At 49.0% G+C, this 20,945-nt stretch overlaps 1 protein-coding gene across 3 annotated transcripts in view; it reads right to left on the bottom strand.

The window, feature by feature from the left end:
• CLSTN2 (calsyntenin 2) overlaps window positions 1–20,945 on the bottom strand; it is a 609,330-nt gene that overhangs the window by 119,300 nt on the left and 469,085 nt on the right. For all 3 annotated transcript variants that reach the window (XM_086674405.1, XM_086674406.1, XM_086674407.1), the window contains 3 exons: window positions 19,675–19,870; window positions 18,725–18,933; window positions 11,484–11,633 (listed from right to left, as the gene is read on the bottom strand). In XM_086674405.1, the coding sequence (XP_086530531.1) occupies window positions 11,484–11,633; window positions 18,725–18,933; window positions 19,675–19,870 (555 nt within the window). The remainder of the gene's footprint in view (window positions 1–11,483; window positions 11,634–18,724; window positions 18,934–19,674; window positions 19,871–20,945) is intronic.

Genomic DNA, 20,945 nt, shown 5'->3' with positions numbered 1-20,945 from the left:
CAGTGCAGGATTATAGTTTTGTTCACGCACACATTTTCAGCCTTTTTGTAAAGATGTCCTCTGTATACTTTTCCTGCTCCGGCGATATAGATCTCCTTAATCTACAGATCACTTGTACACGGTCGCAAAACTTTTTTATTTTTTAAATAAAAAGACTGTGACTCTGGGTGATATTACAGTCCGGGAGGGCTTTTCATTTCACCGAACGGCATTCTAAAATTGGAACCAAATTATCGTCTCTTCAGAAAATACAGTACACATCTGCAGAGTTGGTCACACACACTGGAAGCCCGGGAGTGCGTGTGCGTGAAGGTGGGGAGGGCTGTCACTCATGCTACCGCGGGGCCGCACAGGCCATCACAATTGATTGGACTGGTGCTTGGCAAAACATATCTCAGGCCAGGAAATGCCCATGGACTTGGGCCCAGGTGACATCCTCCCGAGAAAGCGATTCAAAATGCAAAGACTTTTTGCACAGAGAGCTTTACTGGTGCACAAAAAAGGAAAATGGAGCCAAGCTAAAGTCAATCACACTGCACCCTATCTAACTGCAAGGACACAGGCAAGCACATCTGTCCTTCTGTGAAGGAATATTACGCAGCTGCGGAGGGGGTGGTGAGGCTTTATGATGCGCGACAGTGCATAAGGCCTAAAGTAAGTGCAGCTTGTAAGCACCAAGCTGTCCTGGGGCTACTCCTCCATACCCCTTCCACTACTGCCCCTTTCCCCACACCCTCAGTGCACCTGGAGAGCTGCACTGACACCTCAGGTCTCAGCCTCTTGTCACCTTCCCTGGGAAGCCTTTCTAAAGGGTTGGGCACCCCTGCTCTCTGCTTTCCTAGCCCCTGGGTCCCCTGGCGACTGCTCTGACTTCCCTGTATGGCAATGATCTCTTCCTGACCTGTCCACCTGCTTGCCCTCACCCCACTGCTCCAGCTCACGGTCCCTAGGGGCTCACCATCCGCCTGGCACAGAGTTGACCCTGAGTGGAGTTCCGTGAGGGGAGTGGAACTTTTGAGAGCTTCTCTGTTGTGCCAGGACCATGGCTGGCCCTCTGCATGGTTATAGAGGGTCAATGCTCCCAAACCCTATAATGACATCTGAAGGAACATGATATGCTCAACAATGTGACTCCAGGGCCCCCCTGGCAGACCAGGGAAGACTCATAACTACATGTGGTCACTCTATCTCCCAAGTACCATGTGAAGTGGATGAGGGGAGAAGAGGACACTGTTCCTGCCCACTTTAGAGGTGAGGACAAGTGTGGCAAGGAGAGGTAGGCAGCTTGCCATAGTTCACATTTATCACTAGAACCCAAGTGTCTGGCTGGCACGTAGGTGGTGACACTGGTGCCCGGGCTGGCTAGGTCTGTCCTCCCACTCAGGGATGCAGGGAGCTGGAAGAAAACCACCATTCAATGGTCTTTGTGCTGGGCTTCTCACAAAGCCCAGTCTGCCTGGCATCCATGTGGGGAAGGGAGTCATAGGAGGGACACTTCACTGATGAGAGAGCTGAGGCTAAGATGTCAAAAGACCTGCCGAAGGTCACACGGTCAGAAAATGATGCCAAGAGGTTGGCCCGACTCCTAAACCCACTATAGTAGCTTCTCTTTCTTCTCTTCCTTCATCCTCCTCACTGGTACCGTGGACCCGTTCCTGTGGCCGGCCACAGGTCTACCTCGTGACAATCCTCTGAGACAGGTACAAGAGCCTCATTTTGCAGACGCCACATCTGAAGGTTCAGAGAGGTTATGTGGCTCCCCTAATGGCCCTGAGCTGAGAGCATGGTAGAACCTGCATTTGAACTCTGCTCTTTCTGGCTTCACAGCCATCCCTCTAAAGCCCCGCCCTCTGCTGACTCCCTGCAGGGAGCAATTCTAGCAGGCTGCAAAAACTTAAAAGAACTATCAGTCGAAGAGGCTGATCGCGTGTGGTTCCAGGGCAGACCCGTGTCTACAAAGAGATGGGGTAGAGCATGTGGGTTCTAAGTCAGAAAACCCAATACCATCCACTGTTCTCCCTCTCAGCATCTGTGTGTCCTCGGGTAAGCCCCATATCCTCGGTAGTCCGGTCCCTAAGGAGTCATCTAAGAAGGCTGAGAGGTGGCCTCACTACTCTGGATGCAGGCAGGTCCCAGAGGTGGGCTCGTGTGGCAAGAGTGATACCTCCCCCACACCATTCCACAAGCCACAGTCCTTGCTCAAGGCTGCCCCGATGTCCAATCACGCATTTTTCTCACAACACGAGGGGAGGATTCTAACTACAAAATTTTTCTCAAAATAGCCTTCAATGGTCTCAAAACGTGGTCAGCCTTCTCCTTTGCTTGGAGACACATTGTAGATGACAAGACAGGAGATCTGTGTCTACAGACAGATGGGACTGAGATTGATGTAGGTCCTGGATGTAACTAGTTAAGGCCAGCGTCTTAACCTCGATGTTCTCATCTGCCAAAAGGGGAAAAAACAGCTTTCGGGGTATATGCTGAGGAGTAAATGGGACAATACACGCATCCCTGTTAGACAGGGTTTGGCAAAGATTAAATGCTTACTCACTGGTGACCGTTACTCTGATTGAGCTCTGTTTGGGACAAATGCGGTCCACCTGCACCCCCTCCCCGCCAGGGCTGAGACGATTAGACCCAGAAACTTCCCAAGCCCATTTCCACTCATGTTCACATGGAGGCACAGGGGAGCCAGGTAGAAACAGGCTCGAGCAGACACGCTTCCCCAGCAGGTCTTTAAGCACATTAAGACGCCACCGAGTAGGTAAATCAGCATCGTGTACAGAAGCCATTTGTTGCACCATAATGATCGACTGTGTCAGCGATGTCAAAACAGGTCGTTATTCACGGAGGAGTGCCCCTGGAGGCCCTCTGCCAGGAGCTGGGATGCTCTCCTGGCAGATCTGAGCGGACCCAAGGTGCAGCTGCCCCGGGGTCACTCTGCCGGAGTCAGTGGAATTGGGCTTCAGTGACGGCTTTTCCAATTATTTGGGAAGAAAATGCTCCACTGTAACTTAAAAAAAAAACAGTAGAAAGGGAACTAAAAGAGCTGCTGTTCATTGAGCTCCCGTGTGTGTGGTTAAGAGCACGGTGTTCCACAGGCAGGCTTGCTTCTGGCCCTCAGGAGAAGGCATTATTATCCGTTTCTATGTAGGCAAGCTGAACCAGGCAGGAGTGACTTTCCTGAGGATGCAGCATGGGTTAGAGCTGAGGAGGGACTGAGGCCTGTGTGCCCAGCCCCCCAGACTGTGCTTTTTCCACACACCCCACCCCACTGTTTCCCTTTGGTCCAATCTAAAGCTCTAAAATCAAGACTGCAAAGCTCAAGACACACAGCCTTACTCAATTCTATAAATTTCTGTGTGTGTGTGTGTGTGTGTGTGTGTATGTGTGTGCACACACAGGCACATGTATTCATTTATATGATGGTACCTATCTTACCAATTTTAGTCATAACATTATTTGCATGGTAATCTAAGTTTTATAAAGCACTTCCAAACATAGGACCTCTTTGGGCCTCCTTACAATCCTGCCAGATGATTAGGCCAAGGGTTATGATTCTCCATTAACAGCTGAGGAAACCCAGGCTCAGACAGGGCGGTGGCTTCCGCAAAGGCTATGGCCAATCACGACAGGGCTAAGGGTTGGCCTGAGCCCTTTTCACTCTCACTCAGCGCTGTCGTCACTAGTTTGTTCCTGAGTCTGGCACCCCCAGACCCCATCACCTTCCTCAGCCTCGGGGAGGGTTCAGAGGATGGATATCTAAGGAATAAGGGGAAGGAGGTGACTGTAGAGAACAGGGACACAGGGAGAGGAGATGATATGACAAAGGGGAAAGTCAAGAGGATAGGAGAAGCCTGAAGGTGGAGAACACCTATGGGATGAAAGAGCAGAGCTCCTGGGGATGAACGTCAAATAAAGCCAGGTACTGGTGAATGGAAGGGTGGAAGGTGGGTAATTTTCACGTTCGGTTCTCTTACAGGGGAAGGTAGCCTTCCCTACTCTGGGGTGAGTTGCTGTGCTTGGGTCTGCCATCTTTGGGTTTGAAGTTTCACTTAAGTCTCAGGCTCACATCGTGTTTCTCTGGCCCATGTGATCACCAGAAGCAACTTCAGATTCAGGCAAAAAGTATCTGAGAGATGGACAGTCTGCAAGTGTGGGTTTATTTTCACATAAGCTGTCATTTAAGGCAATGGTGCACCAGACCAGCATCAATCCAGGAAAGATGGATGCGTTGGGCAGGGCAAAGAGAGGGCACAATGAATGTCAGGGGACCCCTTAGGTTCCACATGTACAGTGCTTCATTGAACTGGAGCTACCCTTTCAAGCTAAGTCTCATCGCCTTTTTGTAGATAAGGTGATGGAGAGGTGAAATGTGTTGCCTGAGGGTACTCAGGTGGCTTCTCTTCTGAACAATCTCCTGAGATGCCCTTTTAGAGCTAGTAACGTGTCCCTTTGGAAACTCCCAACCTTCTTGTTCTAGCCTTCTTCTCCTTGCCACTTCAGTAATTCTTTGAGATAGGCAGTTATAACTTTGAATTCTATCTATGCCATTTATCAGCTGTGAGATATTGAGCAAGGTCACTCAAATGTTCTTAACCCTAAGTTTTCCTTATCTGTAAAGTGGGCTAGAATTGCATATCTCACAGGGTTGTTCCTGTACTCTGTGCAGCAACACAGAGGACTTTTTGGACTTCCGTGTTCCTTTTCTTCTGTCTTAATGTGTCTATTTGGTGTTCCATTCTTTCTAGGCTGTCCAAGGCGCTCCAATAAATTACTTCTCACCAAGGTGTCAATGGAAGATAATAGCTTCATGCAGGTGTCACCAAGTATTCTCTGTAAAGGGCCAGAAAGTAAACATTTAGGCTTGGAGGACCATCTGGTCTCTGTTGAAACTGCTCAGCTCTGCTGTTAGAGTGCAAGAGCAGCCATGAGATGATATGAAATGGACGAGCATGGCAGGATGCCAATAAAGCTTTATTTATAGGCACTAAAATGTGAATTTCATGTGGCCCAAAGTATGATTCGTCTTTGATTTTTTCCAGTGATTTAAGGTGCACAAGCCATTTTCTGACTCACAGTAGCACAAGGACAGGTGGTCAACTAGATTTGGCTTGCGGGCTATACTTTGCTGACCACTGGGTTCATAGTGATTCTTCCAAGAGGCATTTACATTTTAAGCTGGGAGTTATCCTTTAGAACAAAAAAGTTGGTACCCAAATGGTGGCATACTGGACACACTGGCAGTACCGTGAAGGCCAGGACTGAGGGCAAGGAGCCAACCTTTCTTCTGCCATTCTGGCAATGCCCTCGTACATCAGCCTGCATTAAGGGAAGCACCATCATGCAAGCTTCAGATGGACACAGTTTCACCTTCTGAGCCTTGCCTGTCTCTAAGCAAATGTGGGTGCCGTCTGGGCTTATCACCCTAAGATTTGAAATCAATGCCTTTCATGTAGTAAAACCTAAGCCAGCTCTTCTGTGTACTTGACCAATAATTGATCTGATTTTGGAAGGGGCAGGGTGAAGCCAGCTGACCCCTGGGGCCTGGAGTTTTTTCTCCTTGGCAGGGTGATGGGCAAATGGATGGCTGCAGGGGGACAGGGACATATACTTGACAAGACTTAGCAGCAGTCTACCTCAGACGTGCTTGGCTGCCAACCTCATCCCCTTGCCTGTGGGCTCTCATGAGCTTTGACTGCAAATCTAACTTCCTTTGCTGTCCAGCACTTTGGATTGGCTTTTGAAGAAATACATGATTTTAGGTACTTTTCCAGAAGTGATCCATTTAAAAGTGTTCTCAGGACAAATCATCCTTTTCAGCTGGTTCCTGACCAGTCTCTGCATCTATGTGGTTGGCCAAGAAGTCCTTCTTTCCCCCCAAATCCCTCTCACCACACAGGGTCATGAAAGCCTCTAGGCTCCCCAGTGCTTTTGAGGTAACACAGGAGGCCCTGCCTTCGTGAACTGGTCCCCATAGGCCCATCCAGCCTCCTTCCCCCATGGCCCAGCCACACCATGCTCCTTCCCACCTTCCTGACCTCTGCTCCCTAGTGTGGAACACTCTTCTCTATGCTGAAACTATTATCCTTCAAGATTTGGCCCAGGCACATCTCCCCAGGACCCCTGCAAGGTTGTGTCTCTCTTCTGTGTCCCCAAAGCCACCTCCACCAGACCTTTTGTCCTCAGTACCTTCCTTGCCCTCATCTCCTTCTGCACTACGGGTTCTGGTACGTCGTGTCTGTCTCTGTATCCCTGGCCTTCAGCACACAGCGGGCCTCAGTAAAGCGTGAATGAATTCACTCGGCAATGTCCCCCTGAGTAGTGTGTGTGTCAACTCTCACAATGCAAATAACTAAGGGATAATTCATCTTAACCAGCAGCTTTTGTGCTGCGGTCCTTCCAACATGGAAGTCCTAGACGCACTCTGTGTGTTCATAAATCTTTTCTGTGCGACCTTCTTTCTTGTTCAATGTGAAGGCCGTGGACCAGCTACATCCAGAAGCACCCCAGACTGAAGAAGTCAGGATCTGCAATGTACCCTGGCTCCCAGGTGCTCCTGTGCGTGTGCGGGTGCCAGAAGCCCTACTCTATCAGATACCACCTTTTTTCCTGACCAAGGCCTGATTTGTGGAATGGTAGAAACACTGAGACCATCTGATGTACCTAGGGAAATAGTCAAGCCCAAAGAACAGAGAGAAAGTGGCTTGTTATGTGGCTGCATCTTTTTTTTCTCTCCATATGAAATAGGGCAGCTTACTGTGAAGGTGAAGGGACCAGGACTTGGGCCCGTGAGAGGAGGTCTAGGAACTGACAGTGCTGGTTGAACTGTTGTGGGGCGAGGGGTGGCTGACCACCGTGGGCTTGTGCTCAGCGATGACGGGGCAAGGAGAGAGGGGGTCCTGCGGGGGCTGGAGTCTGGAAACTTGGTCTGGCACACGAACAATCCAGAATGGCTGCATGTCTGGGCAAGAAATGGGGAAGGGCCACTAGGGAAGTCTGCCGTGACTATCTCCAGAGGGCAACTGTTTTGCATAAAGGGACTTGAAATACTGAACTCTGCTTCTCTACTGGCCGGAGCAGGTAACAGACACAAAATCTGACTTGCGATAATAAAAGGAAAAATACACTAAATAAGTGTTATGAAGACAATGTTTTCATCTTGCAACATAGAAAGAGATGGGCTAAGAGATTATAAAGAACAACGAAAGAAGGCATAAAGAGGGGATGTGTTTCTCCACATAACGTAACAACTAAACAAACAAACAAAACCCAAATCAGCAACCAAATTACAAATGATCCTCCAAGACACATTCTGTGGCCCCTGGAAGGAGGGGTCCACAGGAGCAGCTCCCACTGGGTCCACTGCCACTATCATCCCGATGGCCTCTGAGGGCACTATATCCTCTGTCCGCTCTGATCCATGAACGATGTGGATTCTTCCCAAAGTCCTCAGTGCCCACATAGGCCCAGGCTCGGGCACGTGTAACGGCTTGGCAAGAGGGAAACAGACACCAAGAAGACTGCAAAAGTCTGGCATGAGAGGCAGGGCACAACCCAGCCTTTAGGCTTCCGTAGGCTACTGCAGGGGCACCTTTTTTCCTGCTTCCTAATAGAATCTTCTACCTCCATGAGTAAGGGCTACTATAGGGATACATGAGGTCTCCAAGCTCAGGACAAAACATGGAGATTTTGTTCTCTATTCCACCTGCATAGGTCTAGTTGGTCCTTGGAGGACCAACTTCTTCTCTGGGCAGCTGAGAATGGAAGTGGCATTCCCTTGGGTAAAGCTCCACCTACCCCCATAGAGTGAGCTGACCCCTACTACCTATTCAGAATCTCAGAAGACAATCTCAGAATCCCAGCAGAGAGGATAGAACTCATATTGTTTCTGGGAAGACAAGACCCAGCCATAGAAAAAAGATGGAGAACGGAAAACCATGGCCCGAGCAGACCATGTCTTGGTCAAGGTGTATGAGGCAGGTGGCAGAAGAGTCAGGGTCTGTGATGTCCTTGTGCACAGCTGGTTAGGGCCAGCAGCATGCTGGGAAAGCTGCAGCCCCACACTCCTGGAAGGGGTTGTTGTGATGGAAAACTGGGGCCATGTCCTGGGGCACCGCGGGAGTCTGGGAGCAGTCCCTCATTGGCCTGGGAAGGAAAGGAAGGCTCCAGCTGTGAGCAGGGTCCCTTACTCCTTCAGGACAGCTTCTGGGAGAAGCTGATGGTGCTGACTGGGAGTGCTCCCGGGAGACAGGAGGTTCCTGAGCATGATGGATTGCTTTCACTGTGCCGCAGCCCGCTCCTGCCTGGAGGGAAATGACTAAAAACAGGTACAAGAATTTGAACTGCCAAACTGTGTTTGCTTGGTGACTCTTGTTGTTTGTGGGAAATCAGCTCAGGGAAGAGCCTCTGTTCTCCCGGGCAATCACCTCTGGCACATACCCGCAGACCTCTCACTCACGGCTGGGTCTGAGGGGCTTGGGTTCATTGCAGCTCCTGACCCCGGCATTCAAAATCTTGACTGCCAGCCATACCCTACCCCTGACCTCTCCAATCTTGCTTCCCACCTCCCCACAGTCCCAACCACCTATGCAAGCCAGACTGGCTTCCTTACACTATTCACTGGTGCCCTGAAAGGCCTCCTCTCTCTGTGCTCCTCTCCCATTCTATACAGGGCTGGCTTCACCCCACACCCACTTTAAGAAGAGCCAGCTCTTTCCCCTAGGGACCTGACAACCCCTCAAGTGAGGGGCAGCCTGCTTACCCTGTGGTTAAAAAAGGAAAACCCATGAACATTGGCTTACTCCAGTTTGCTCTGCAAAGCTGGGAGAGGGGAGTAGACTGGTCCCACCACTAGGGGCCAGTGGTGGTAGGTATACTCTTCACTGGAGAAAGGGCTATCCAGCTACAAGGCAGCAGCCCTGACCTGGTGTAGAAGAGAGGATCGGCCCCAAGGTGGGTCAGCTGGAGGTGAGGGCTGCCCAAGTGGAGGAATAAAGTGGACCAGCCTTCTGGAAGCAGAGAAGATTGCTCTCCAGGTCTGGGGGCTGGGATGGGAGTAGCCGGAAAGAAGTCCGAGCACTGCTAACACACATTGGAGAAGCTGGGTGACCTGCTATGATCTGAGAACCTACTGGGATGACGGCTGGGGAGAGAGACCTAGTGGCTTCTACCGGAGCTAAGCTGGAGCGAGGAGGGACACGGTGCAGAATCCAGTGTCAGCTTCTGCCACCAAAGGCTGGCTAACGTGGGCAGAGAAGCCACCGTAAGGTAGTTGAGTCTGAGGTTACACATGCTTAAATGGCTTTGCCGGACACAGTGAAGGGATGCAGGGAGTCGCTGCTGTCCCTGTTTCCTTTATTCCACAGAAAGGTACATTTCCGTGTACCATCCATTCATCCATGCAGCACTGGCCAACCACCTGCCTTGTGCCTGGCCCTGCGCTGAGCACCGGAGACACAGCGAATGGGCGTGACCTCTGCCTCCAGGAGCTCACGGTCTGGCTACAAATAGCATTGGGCACTAGCAGGATAGGCGTCCCACACATTCTGCACACACGGAGCCCAACATTATTAACATGATTTTCTGTGCATACGTTTAACACTGAAGCAAGTACAAACGCTTTTAGGAAATGGCATTTAAATATAGGTACAAAAATGTAATCCCAAATCTGTAGGTGTCTCATTTGTCAAAGACACAAAACATTGGGATCTTTTTCCAGATACTGCTTTGTGTTTTACTCTCCCCACTGAAAATCCCATTATGAGCATGTTCCCTGCTTAGAAAGCTTTTATATTCTTTCCAGGCTTTCTTTTCAAAAGCTAGACTTTCACTGGGTTAGTCCTTATAAGTTAAAATAAAACAAGCTGAGTTCTTCTTTACTCAACTAGCTTTTCATTCATTCATTCATTCATTCGATGGCTGTTTCTTGAGCACCTATCATTGGGGTCACATATGTGCTAAGTCTGAGAAATTCAGTGGTGAACAAGAGAGACAGAATCCTGCCCTCAGGTCCCTTAGGGTTTAGTGAATTATACCAACCAGAGCCCAGGCTCCCTGAGGTTGGTGACACGTAGTTTCCCACTCTGGCTTGTTCCTTTTTCTCTTTTACTTGACCCAAAATAGGTGGATCTACTTTGTTCTTTCTGTCGCATCTGTCTTACCCGTGACTCCTCCATTGGCATTTCATCTTCTCTACTTTGTTCAAAGGCAAACGACTCTGGCTCTCTCCAGAGGTGGGTTTAATTACCGCCTCCCATTTTTTTCTAGTTGAAAGAGTAAAGGAGATAAAGTTGCACAGGGGAGGAGCCTTTTGAGAGCTGCCTTCTGAGGAGAGTGACCCCAGATGGGTCCTCAGGGGTCCTTGCTGTGTACCATGAGAATGAATGCTTGACTAATAGGCGCCCGTTCAAAGTCTGACCAGTGACCTCTATGGTATTGTGGCATCAGTCTGTCCGATAGAAATACGGATGATTACCATAGCTAATGACATCCTCTCAAGTGGAATTTAAGAATGAAATATACGGAGAGGAAGAGAAAGAGGGAGAGAAACAGGTAGAATATAACAGGGGCTCTGAAGCTTAAAGACACGTGGAGAGAACAGTAGACAAAAGCCACAAAGCAGGACTCCAAGAAGTACCCAAAGTCATGAGTGAGTGGTACCTGTAGCAGCAACAGCACAGGAAGCAGAAGCAGAAGCCAGTGACCAACCAAAATGGTGGCCCAGAGATACGTCCAGCATCCCTGCCCGGCCACTGGAATATTGGTGCCACCACTAGAGGCATTGTTATTCTATAAGCCATCCAATTCTCGGCGAGATCCATCTATGCACGTGGCCTTGCGTTCCTTACTTCCCCTGAGGTCAGTGATAAACCTCTGTCATCTAAGGGTAACGTGAACCTTTGCTCCGTCTTTGCATACCCAAACAGCTAAACCGGGGCAAAAACCCACCTCCATCTAAGGCCATTGTTTCTCCATTCCTGGAGCCAACACTTGAGAAACTCCTTAATCTAGAGGCTAGATTCTGGGACTCCAACCTCTGCTTGTGTACCTACCTTCTGTGCTAGCCCAAAGAACATGACAACCTTCCCCAGGTACTGAGTGATGATTCAAACTTGACACACACTGGCTCAACTCACTCCCTTAGATAAAGCAAATAGGCTTGCTCGCACTTTCTCCCGAACACGGTGGTATAATTACTATCGATTCAAAAGTGTCATGAGATTTTAGAAAGGGTGAGCTGGACAAACAGGGCACACGATATGAGACAAGTTGCCTTGGACATTCTCAACTGTAAAATGAGGATAATAGATCACCCAGGAGTTGTAAGAATAAACAAGCTACTTTATTTCTTGCAGCAGAGTGACCGCATGTAAGAAATTCCTCTAGTTATAGGTTGCGTCGGCTTTCAGGATAGGTCTAGCACCTTCTCTACACCAGGCCTAGCTGCCTTTGCTCAACAGCATCAACAAGAGATGGCCCACCTTGCCAGCCAGGCTTGCAAACTGGCTTCACGTCCACCTGCACCAGCGTGTCCTGAGCGGCGGGCTTCTGTCCACAGTCGTAGGCGGTCACCAGGATCTCGTACTGGCGTTGCTTGTCATAGCTCAGCTTCTCAGTATTTCTGATGTTGCCTGAGGACGCAGGGATATTCAAAAAGGTTTGGGATCAAGTTAACCACACTGCCGTTCTTTAAAATCCCTTCTCTACTCCGCTAACCTTCACTGGCATGGAATGACCCCTTTCCTTGCTTGTGCCTTGGTGGCAGATTGCCAGGAACCACTGGCTGGAGCCACCTCAGCTGTGGGAAAGGACTACTAGGAGATTCCAAGCACATATCTGGAACCCAACTGGTGGATTTGTTAGTCATGGGTTGTCAGAAAAGTCCCTCCTAGAGTGTGCCCGTGTGGTTGTGTCCCTGATGATGTAGGGTACCAAGGCTCATCTGCCATGAAATCTCTGGGAAAAAGATGGGATTCAGAAATGTCCTGGCACATATTTTTTAACATCTGGGCTCGTCGCCAGAAATGTTCACTGCCTCTTCTCACATTATTTTGCTACCAAATAGGAAGTAAAATCAATAAGAAAACGTGTGACCTCTCTTCTGAAAGCTACACAGAATAACAGATTCCTTGCCCTGGTGGCAAAGACATTTCTCTTCTCCGAAAGAGACCACACCATTTTTCTGGGTCATGTGTGTGTTTTTGCTCCTGTGGGTTTGGTATTATAATTCAGAAATAAATATTTGATAATTAATGAGCAAAATTCTAATTGATTATTTTTGCTGAAATACAGTTTTGCTTCTAAGGGATGAATAAAAGCCCAGTGTGCACTGAACACTTCTCAATTTTGGATTCCAAGAGAGTGAAGTCTTCCTTTGCAGAGAAGAATTTCATTCTTGCTTTTTTTCTGACAGTGGAGCTGACAGCAAATTAGAACTCCAGTGTTATCATTATCCTTTAGCAGAAGTGAAATTAAGAAAATGGGAACTTAGGGGCGCCTGGGTGGCTCAGTCGGTTAAGCGTCCGACTTCAGCTCAGGTCATGATCTCACAGTCCGTGAGTTCGAGCCCCACGTCGGGCTCTGTGCTGACAGCTCAGAGCCTGGACCCTGCTTCAGATTCTGTGTCTCTCTCTCTCTGCCCCTCCCCTGCTCATGCTCTGTCTCAAAAATAAATTAAAAAAAAAAAAAAAGAGGGGCGCCTGGGTGGCGCAGTCGGTTAAGCATCCGACTTCAGCCAGGTCACGATCTCGCGGTCTGTGAGTTCGAGCCCCGCATCAGGCTCTGGGCTGATGGCTCAGAGCCTGGAGCCTGTTTCCGATTCTGTGTCTCCCTCTCTCTCTGCCCCTCCCCCGTTCATGCTCTGTCTCTCTCTGTCCCAAAAATAAATAAAAGTTGAAAAAAAAATTAAAAAAAAAAAAAAAAGAAAGAAAATGGAAACTTAAAAACAAACCAACGTGCTAATGGCTGACTCAGGTATATTTTTATATTTCATCAAAACTAAGGGAAAAAATCCTAATGAGATTTCTTCCATTTCAACTGATGTCTATGGCTTATGTGAGTGGAGGCAACAGGGACTACATGAATCAGCCTCTGGGGAATTACTAAAGTCACATAATGTTTTAAAGATCCGAAGAGCTGGTGCACTCATCACCTAATACCAGTGAAACGGTCCTCAGTACCAGGCCCTGAGCAGGGCTTCTCCTGTGAGAGTCCAGCGTCTGAGACACTGGACCAAGAATTAGGATCTTTTATTCCACCGTCAGCTCCAGACCGTTTCTAAAAATGTACCCGCAGCCACTGATTTTGAAGTAAAATTTAGTTTAACAAAGCCGTTCAAAAATCTCTGAATCGGGGCGCCTGGGTGGCGCAGTCGGTTAAGCGTCCGACTTCAGCCAGGTCACGATCTCGCGGTCCGTGAGTTCGAGCCCCGCATCAGGCTCTGGGCTGATGGCTCAGAGCCTGGAGCCTGTTTCCGATTCTGTGTCTCCCTCTCTCTCTGCCCCTCCCCCGTTCATGCTCTGTCTCTCTCTGTCCCAAAAATAAATAAAAACGTTGAAAAAAAAATTCAAAAATCTCTGAATAAAAATGGGTTTGATATATTTTTGGCCTTGTGCCTGGTGTTCAGAATCCCTCTCACTAACCCCCCCCCCCAACCTTTTGGCTTCGGTCTCAGCTCAGGGCCCCCCAGGACAGGGGCGGCTAGGTGTTGGGTTGGTGATGTTCCCTGTGGGCTCTGTTAGCAAACTAGCTTGTGGTCATAGTGCTCACGGGGGAGGATTTCTTGCAGGTGGAAGCATTGCAAAATAACCGCAAGAACGATGTTGCAGCAGCATCAAATTGAATTTTGAACAAAAAAGTTTTAACTTTCCTTTTCCTTATTGTTAAATGGCTCTCAAAAGATACGCCTCTCGGAAGAGGAAGGCTCAGGGTTTACAAGCCGTGTGACATTAAGCAGACCAAACGCTATTGACCATGGTAGACAAATAAACACACAGGCGGCAATCCCTGGCCCAGTCTGCGGCAACCGCACATCCTAGCGAGTCCTAATGAAACTGTCTGAGAAACAAATGTACTTTCTCTGCTACCGCCGGCCTCACACATGGGAGAATGGGTTTCAGAGCCCGGAATTTGAAGCCTTAGGTCAAAAATGAGTGTATAATGTGGTGACCAATTGTGTTGGGGAGGGTCCTATGTGGATAAGACACATACTCAAAAATTTTTGGAAGCTCAAAAAGTCACCCATTTTGCTTCTGTTACAATTGTATTCTTCTTTCCATATTTGAATGATTTCTCCCAGCAGTGCCTAAGAAGGAGACCTGAGTTCCTAGCTAGCCCAGGTGACTAGGGGTTCCTGGGCCCATTTCCCTGCTCCAAATGAACCTGGGGAAGATAATTCTCAAAGAACAGCTAGTATGTACCATGCATATTAGTGAAGGTGTTCTTTTTTTTTTCAAACTGAGGCTGGTGGAGGTGCCAGGAGCCAAGCACACTGGCCTGCAGCCTCCTTTCAGTGGAATTTAAATCACAATAGCCCCTGGGGCCCCTGGGTGGCTCAGTCAGTTAAGCATCTCACTTTGGCTCAGGTCATGATCTCAAGGTTCTTGGGTTCCAGCCCTGCATCAGGCTCTGTGTGGACAGCTGAGAGCCTGCAGCCTGCTTTGGATTCTGTGCCTCCCTCTCTCTCTGCCCCTCCCCTGCTCATCCTCTCTCTGTCTCTTTCCCCAAAATAAGCAAATAAACATTTAAAAAATCGGAATGACCCTTTTGGAAAGTTATACAGACCAGTCACTTTGCAATTGTTCATACCTTTGGGGCATGCAATTCCACATCTAAGAAATTGATTCCGGGAAAATGATAAAAATTACACATACAGGTGCAAATATGTTCATCTAAGCATTATTTCCCACAGTGAAAAATAATAAACTGGATGTCTGATAGTAAGGCAAGAGCCTGGTAAAAGAGTCTGTGCACCAGATAGAATGTTTTTAGCGCTGAACGTGGTAATTATGAAGCATTTTTAAGGGTGGAAAAAATCCATACTATTGAATGTTAAGTGAACACAGCAGGGTAAAGAAAAACAAGGCGAGTGTAACCTTACTTTTGTTAGAAAAAACCCCATAGAAAAAGTACTGGTAGAACATCAATAATGGCTATCTTTAGTGGGATTACAGGTGATTTACTTCCTTCTTGTACTTTTCTATGCTTTCCGAATTTCCTGCACAAGGGGCAAGTGTGACTTTTCTATTCAGATGGAAAAGAAATGTTTGCATTTACTTTCAAATAAGCCAACTGTAGGGCACACTTGGCCCAGAGGAGGCAGAGTCTCCTGACTCGCCAGGGCAGCCCTGTTGCCCAGGAGAGGCTGCCTGGGGACCGACCACGGAACTGCTGGAAAAGGAGAAAAGTCTGCCAAGTGGTGTCGTGTCGTGGAGACCCCTGCTTCTCCTTCTGGCCATTCCCAAGTGTGGCTGAGAGCGTGGTTTGTGCAGACACGCTGGCGAGCCCCCTCTTGGCAATGCACCCAGCCTCTCACACGGGCATGGCATTGAGCACGGGATTTAATTCCCATTTTACCGGGGAGGATCTGAGGCAAGGGTTAAGTAACTTATCAAAGATCTCTCTCTGTCTCTCTTTCTCTCTGTCTCTCTCTGTCTCTCTCCCATACACACACACACACACACACACACACACACTCACACATGTAATGGATGTAGGACTAAGATGTAACTTTGTAGTTTTGAACTTAAATACCATAGCCAAGCATTCCTGTCAAATATCACTGAGGAGTGTGATCACATGACTGGTGGAAAGGCAGAGAGGCCCATGCTCAGGTGATCTGGGCTCCAGTCCCAACTCTGCCACCGGGGTCACAGGTGCTGTTAGGCAAGCTCTTAATACTTTAGGACTCAGTTTTTCCATCTGTTCAATGGAAATAAGGATTTGGTCCCTACTGATCTCAAAGAGACCAGCCAAGTGCCAGGAGATGGGAAACAAGAAGCCATCGGAAGTGGATCCGGAACTTCCTAAGAGGGAGTGGTGACTCAGTTACCTGCTTATAATTTCAGCCTGGAAATCTATGGGGTGTGTGTGTGGGGGGGTGGGTAGTGAAGAAGCTTTATGTCCCAACCACCCAGGTAAACATCTAATAATCATGGCACCATGAATGGAGCATTCCCTAGGTGCCGGGTACCCTGTGAACATCACCCCCAGGGCACAGCCTCCCTGAGGCCTCACAACCCCACAAGGGGGCAGGGACGGTTCCCAGCATGATTTCATGGGGGAAGGAATTCAAGGTGGGGAGGCCAAAGACCTCTAGTAGAAAGAGGCTGAGTTTTGGGTTAAGACAGCCCAGGCTGAATCCATGGAATGTCTTCGATCTTCGCTGCTGCCCGTTCCCCTTCCTTCACCAACAAGCAAAGAGCTTGGCAAGCTGGAGGAGCCAGGACCCATCTACCTGCCGTCATGCGGTTTCAATGAGTGGACCCCGAACTCAGCAGTACTTTCTCTGATGTGCATACAAAGAACTTCTTCAAGGAGACGGGAAGGTCGCTGGGAGAAATGATGGATAAGGGCCAATTGGGAAACTCATTAGAATGGGGAGCTGCCGCTTCTGTGTCTGTCCCTGGGTCCTGCCTTCATTACTTGGAGAACCGCTTTTGTAAACCTCGATGTCGGGGGCCCACACTCCCTGGGAGTGCCCAGTCTCCTCTTCATCTTCTGTTGTAAACCAACGTTGGAGGCAGAGGCTTGGCAAAAGACCATTACTCACTTTTAATGAGACAGCTAGGGAAATAAATTGGCATATGTTAGCGAAATGGCTCATCAAGGTGAGTAATTATCTTCATGACTGGGGCAGTTTACCCTCAGATGAAAGGATTTGCATCTCAACTCTCATTGGGCTGTGACTTTCCAGAACTAAGGCAGGAAGTCAAGTGGAGCCTGACCACTCATCACAGATATCTCCGCTTGTCTGGTCACGCTCTTCACCAAGGACTCATCGCCCCTCAAGTTCCAAAGCTTTTGTGGACAGAGACCACGCAGCTGATCATAGGGGAACAGAAAAATACAAACCGATTGTTGTATATTTCATAGGGTGGTGTGTGCATGTGTGTGTATTTGATGTGTGTGAGACATACATCTGTGTGGTAGGGACAAGCCAGCCGCCTCACAGGGCTTGTAGGAAGAGCCATCAGGAAATAGTTCTGACAGACCCTACTAATTGAAATTACCTACTTCTTAGTCCTGAACCAATCTTTAACTCAAGTCCAATATTTTCTCTTTTACTTTCTTGTGCACTGAGGCACTGATCTTGTGTTCCACACAGTGAGCATCTCGCAATGTGCTGGTTTCTAACATTCCCACGTGGTTTATCATTTTATAAGGAAACTGCCTTATCTTTGTCTGTTATAAGAATGCTTTATTTCATCTTCCAAGGCAGATCACAAACCACTGGAGATCAGGGATGATGGTGTTTTGTTGGCTCCCATCCGCTGTGGAACCTGCTGCAGTTCTCAGGATGCAGAAGACCAGGTCCCAGGACATGTTCCTCCCCCCCCACCCCATCTCAATGTCAAGGAGCATGGGAAGCACTGAATATTGGCAAGCAGGTCACTGATGGTACTTCCCTCTAGGCGTCGGCTACCGGGAGGCTCACAGTTAATCCACTGCCTAATTCTGGCTCACGGCATGCTTTATGCACCAACCTCACCCTTGGTGCCACCTGACTTTCTAGTTTTCATTTCGACTTTCTTCCCACTGAATGGTAAGCTCCACTGGATGGCAGGCCCGCGTCGGTTTTGAGTTCCACTCCCACTCCGTTCCCAGTTCCCAGCACTATGCCTGGCACTCAGTAAATAATTCACAGGGTAGAGGAACTTCAGGTTTTGTAACTTTTGCATCTTTGTGCAGTGCTCTATGATCCTATTCGAAACAGAGTGGGGATAATATACCTATAAGCACACACTCATGCTATCAAATAATACACTTGGCAAACAACTATCATCTGATTAACATGGAGTTATTGAAAATTGCATTTAATGTGGGCGGAGTTGACTGGGCCTCTGGCTGAGGTGTTTGCACTACAATTGTTTTGCGAATGGTGATGGGGAAATGCACAAAGGGCTTTATAGGACTGTTTTCAGTTCGGTAAGTTCAGTTTGGGATTGGGGTGTGGTGGGAGGTTTCATTCTTTCATTGTTGTCACTATAGTAGAAATTCTCAAAGGACATTGACAAGAATATAAAAGATTCTTAAATGATTCTAAGCTCAGAAGGTGTTTTCCAAAAATCTCCATCTTCTCTTTTAGCATTTTTTTCTTTTTTCCTGGGAGCAGGAAGCAGACGGCTGGAGTGGGGGGTAGTGCCACAAGTTATGGTGCAGGAAAGGGACTCAGGTATGGCTGAGTTGACGGCATGGAAAATTCTACCAGAAAGCCATCCTGTCTTAAGTATCCAGATGTGTGGCATTATGAGTTCTAGCGGCTGTACTCACTGAGCAGGTTTCTGAGGTATCTGGGGGGTATCTTCGACCTGGCTGTGCTAATAATCTAAGGACATCCACTCCAGTGCAGGGCTGAGTTCTGGGTTACAGAGCCTAGCTCACGGATGGCAAGGGAGTCATCACCTGCCATGGACATTCAGAGCCTTCACTTGGCCTTCAGAGAGGGGGTGGTGGACTTGTTTCCCTGCCCCTCCCCCCAGGGGGGCCCTCTCAGGACACTCACCATTTCTGTCAATGGCAAAAGGCACGTCAGTTGTGACGATCTCATAGTTGCAAATCTGGCTGTACTGAGGGGAGCAGTCCTCGTCCACGGCCTCCACCTGTAGGATGCTGTCATAGATCTTGCCCTCTGTCACCACCGCCTTGTAGGCTGGCTCTTTGAAGGTGGGAGCAAACTCATTGACGTCCTTCACCTGGATATGGACCACGGCCCTGGGACCACACACCGGAAGGAAGAGATGGCAGTAAAGGGAGAATGACACTGTCCTCCCACACCTCCCGTGGGCACTGACTCTGGTCGGTCCCAGGGCCGAAGGAGCAGAGAAACCACAGCCAGTCAGGATGGTTGCTGTCTGAGTGTTCTGTCCGCCCTCCCACAGGAGACGCTTCTACCTGTCAATGCCCTGCTTTGGAGATGAATCCGCCCCTTCTCTGGCCTTCCCAGCTACCCAGCTTTAAGCAACGATTCCTTCTAGACTGCCTCCCCTTTCCTTTATCTGCTCCTCCTCCTCTGTTCATTCACTCTTCCTTTCAGAAAGAATTTAACCACTCTCTGAGTCAGGTTCAGAATCAAACTCCAAATGGGAGAGAGCTACAACCCAAACTAAAAAGTGCCAGGACAGAGATATGCGTGTGGCATGGCAGAAACCCAGAACAAGGTCCCAACCAGCTCCGCAGGGATGGGCTGGTTCAGGGAAGGCTTCCCGGAAGACGTGACACTTGAACACAGTCCTGATGGCGGAAGGGGAATATTTTCAAGGGAGGCACAGGGGCAGAGTATTGCAGGTGGAGGACTCCGCCTGTGCTGATGCCTGCAGGGGCCCGGGGAGCTGGCAGAAGAACCATGGTATGACCGCTGGGTATACAGACCTGAAGAGCAGGGTGTGGTACCGAAGGGTGGGAGGGAAGTGGGGTGGGGGGTAGGGGTGCAGGGATCCCTCTCCGGCCACTCACTTGTGCGACTTCTTCCAGGCCGTCTCCCGGGGCCCTGCGCCACAGTCGTAGGCCTGGATGATGAACGTGTACTCTTTCTGCAGCTCACAGTCAATGGGACTCTTGGCGCGCAGCCGGCCCTCTCCCGACGTCTTGTTGAGCACCACGGCCTCAAAGGGCAGCTCCTGGCCGTGGATCTTGAACGCGCAAATTTCCCCTGCAGAAGGATGGAAGACAGTGAATGGGGATCCTGAGAATTGCCAGACGGAAGACAGAGCTTCTCTTGGGCCAGATTTGCAAACCCAAAACCTCCAGGCCATTTCCTCCACACAAAGAATTGTCACACTGGAAAAAGAGGCCTCCAGAGACCCAGATCAACATGCTCGTTTCATGGATGGTAAAATTGAAGCGTTTCACACATGGAAATGTCACCCATCAAGTGTATCCGGCAGAAAGGAGGGGAGTCACGGTTGCGGGGGGACTGGTGACTGTCCTAGTTTGCTGCCGCTTGCCCTCGCCTGGTGTGAGAACAAGGATTTTGCCCACAGCCTAAAGATAAATGGCTGTAGAGGAAGGAGAAAAAGGCCAAAGCTTGCATAATTGTTTGTCCCTTGAACCACCAGCGTGAGCATTGCTGGGGAACTCGTTGAAAATACAGACTCCCAGGCCTGACCTGGACTCCTGAATCAGATTACAGGTTGTTGTGGTTTTTTTTTTTAAACCAGGTTCCCTGGTGAGGTATTTGTCTGCTCACTAAATGTGAGCAGCTCTGCTCTGTCCTTTCCTCCTGGCTTCAATGCCCCATGGTGCTGCAGCCAGCTTCCCACCCCTCCAGCCTCCATTAAGTCTCTCCACCCACCACTTCCCTGGCGGGAGAGGGGCACCAATCAGGTGCAATTTTTTCTCAAAACAGCAGGCGTGAGTCTGAGTTCCAGAAGCCCCGTGGAGCCTGAAAAGCTAACTTCTTAAAGAGCTGAACATGTTGTGAAATTAATGCATTTCTCCCCCTCAGCTGGGTTAATGTGTATTATAACTATTTCTCTGCATTAAAATTATGAGGCCATGAAAACATCTTCTTTTTCTCAATTGATGGATATTTATTTCTTGAACCCCGACTGCAAGTAAGCCGTGTAGTAAGTGCCTTGTGAAATACTGAAAACTTGAGACACATTCTCTTCCTGACTTGTCAGGGAGACAGTGTGTAGATGTCCAGAAAGCCCACTCATGGTGCAAGGGAGGGGGGTGGTAAACATCACACGACACGGGCAGCAAAGAATTCATCTCTAGGCTGC

The sequence above is a fragment of the Puma concolor genome, chromosome C2 (genome assembly GCF_028749965.1).
Source record: "Puma concolor isolate L17-30 chromosome C2, mPumCon1.1.hap2, whole genome shotgun sequence".
NCBI classification, from domain to species: domain Eukaryota; kingdom Metazoa; phylum Chordata; class Mammalia; order Carnivora; family Felidae; genus Puma; species Puma concolor.
The sequence above is the reverse complement of the archived record's forward strand: the minus strand, read 5'-3'. Positions and strand labels throughout refer to the sequence as shown.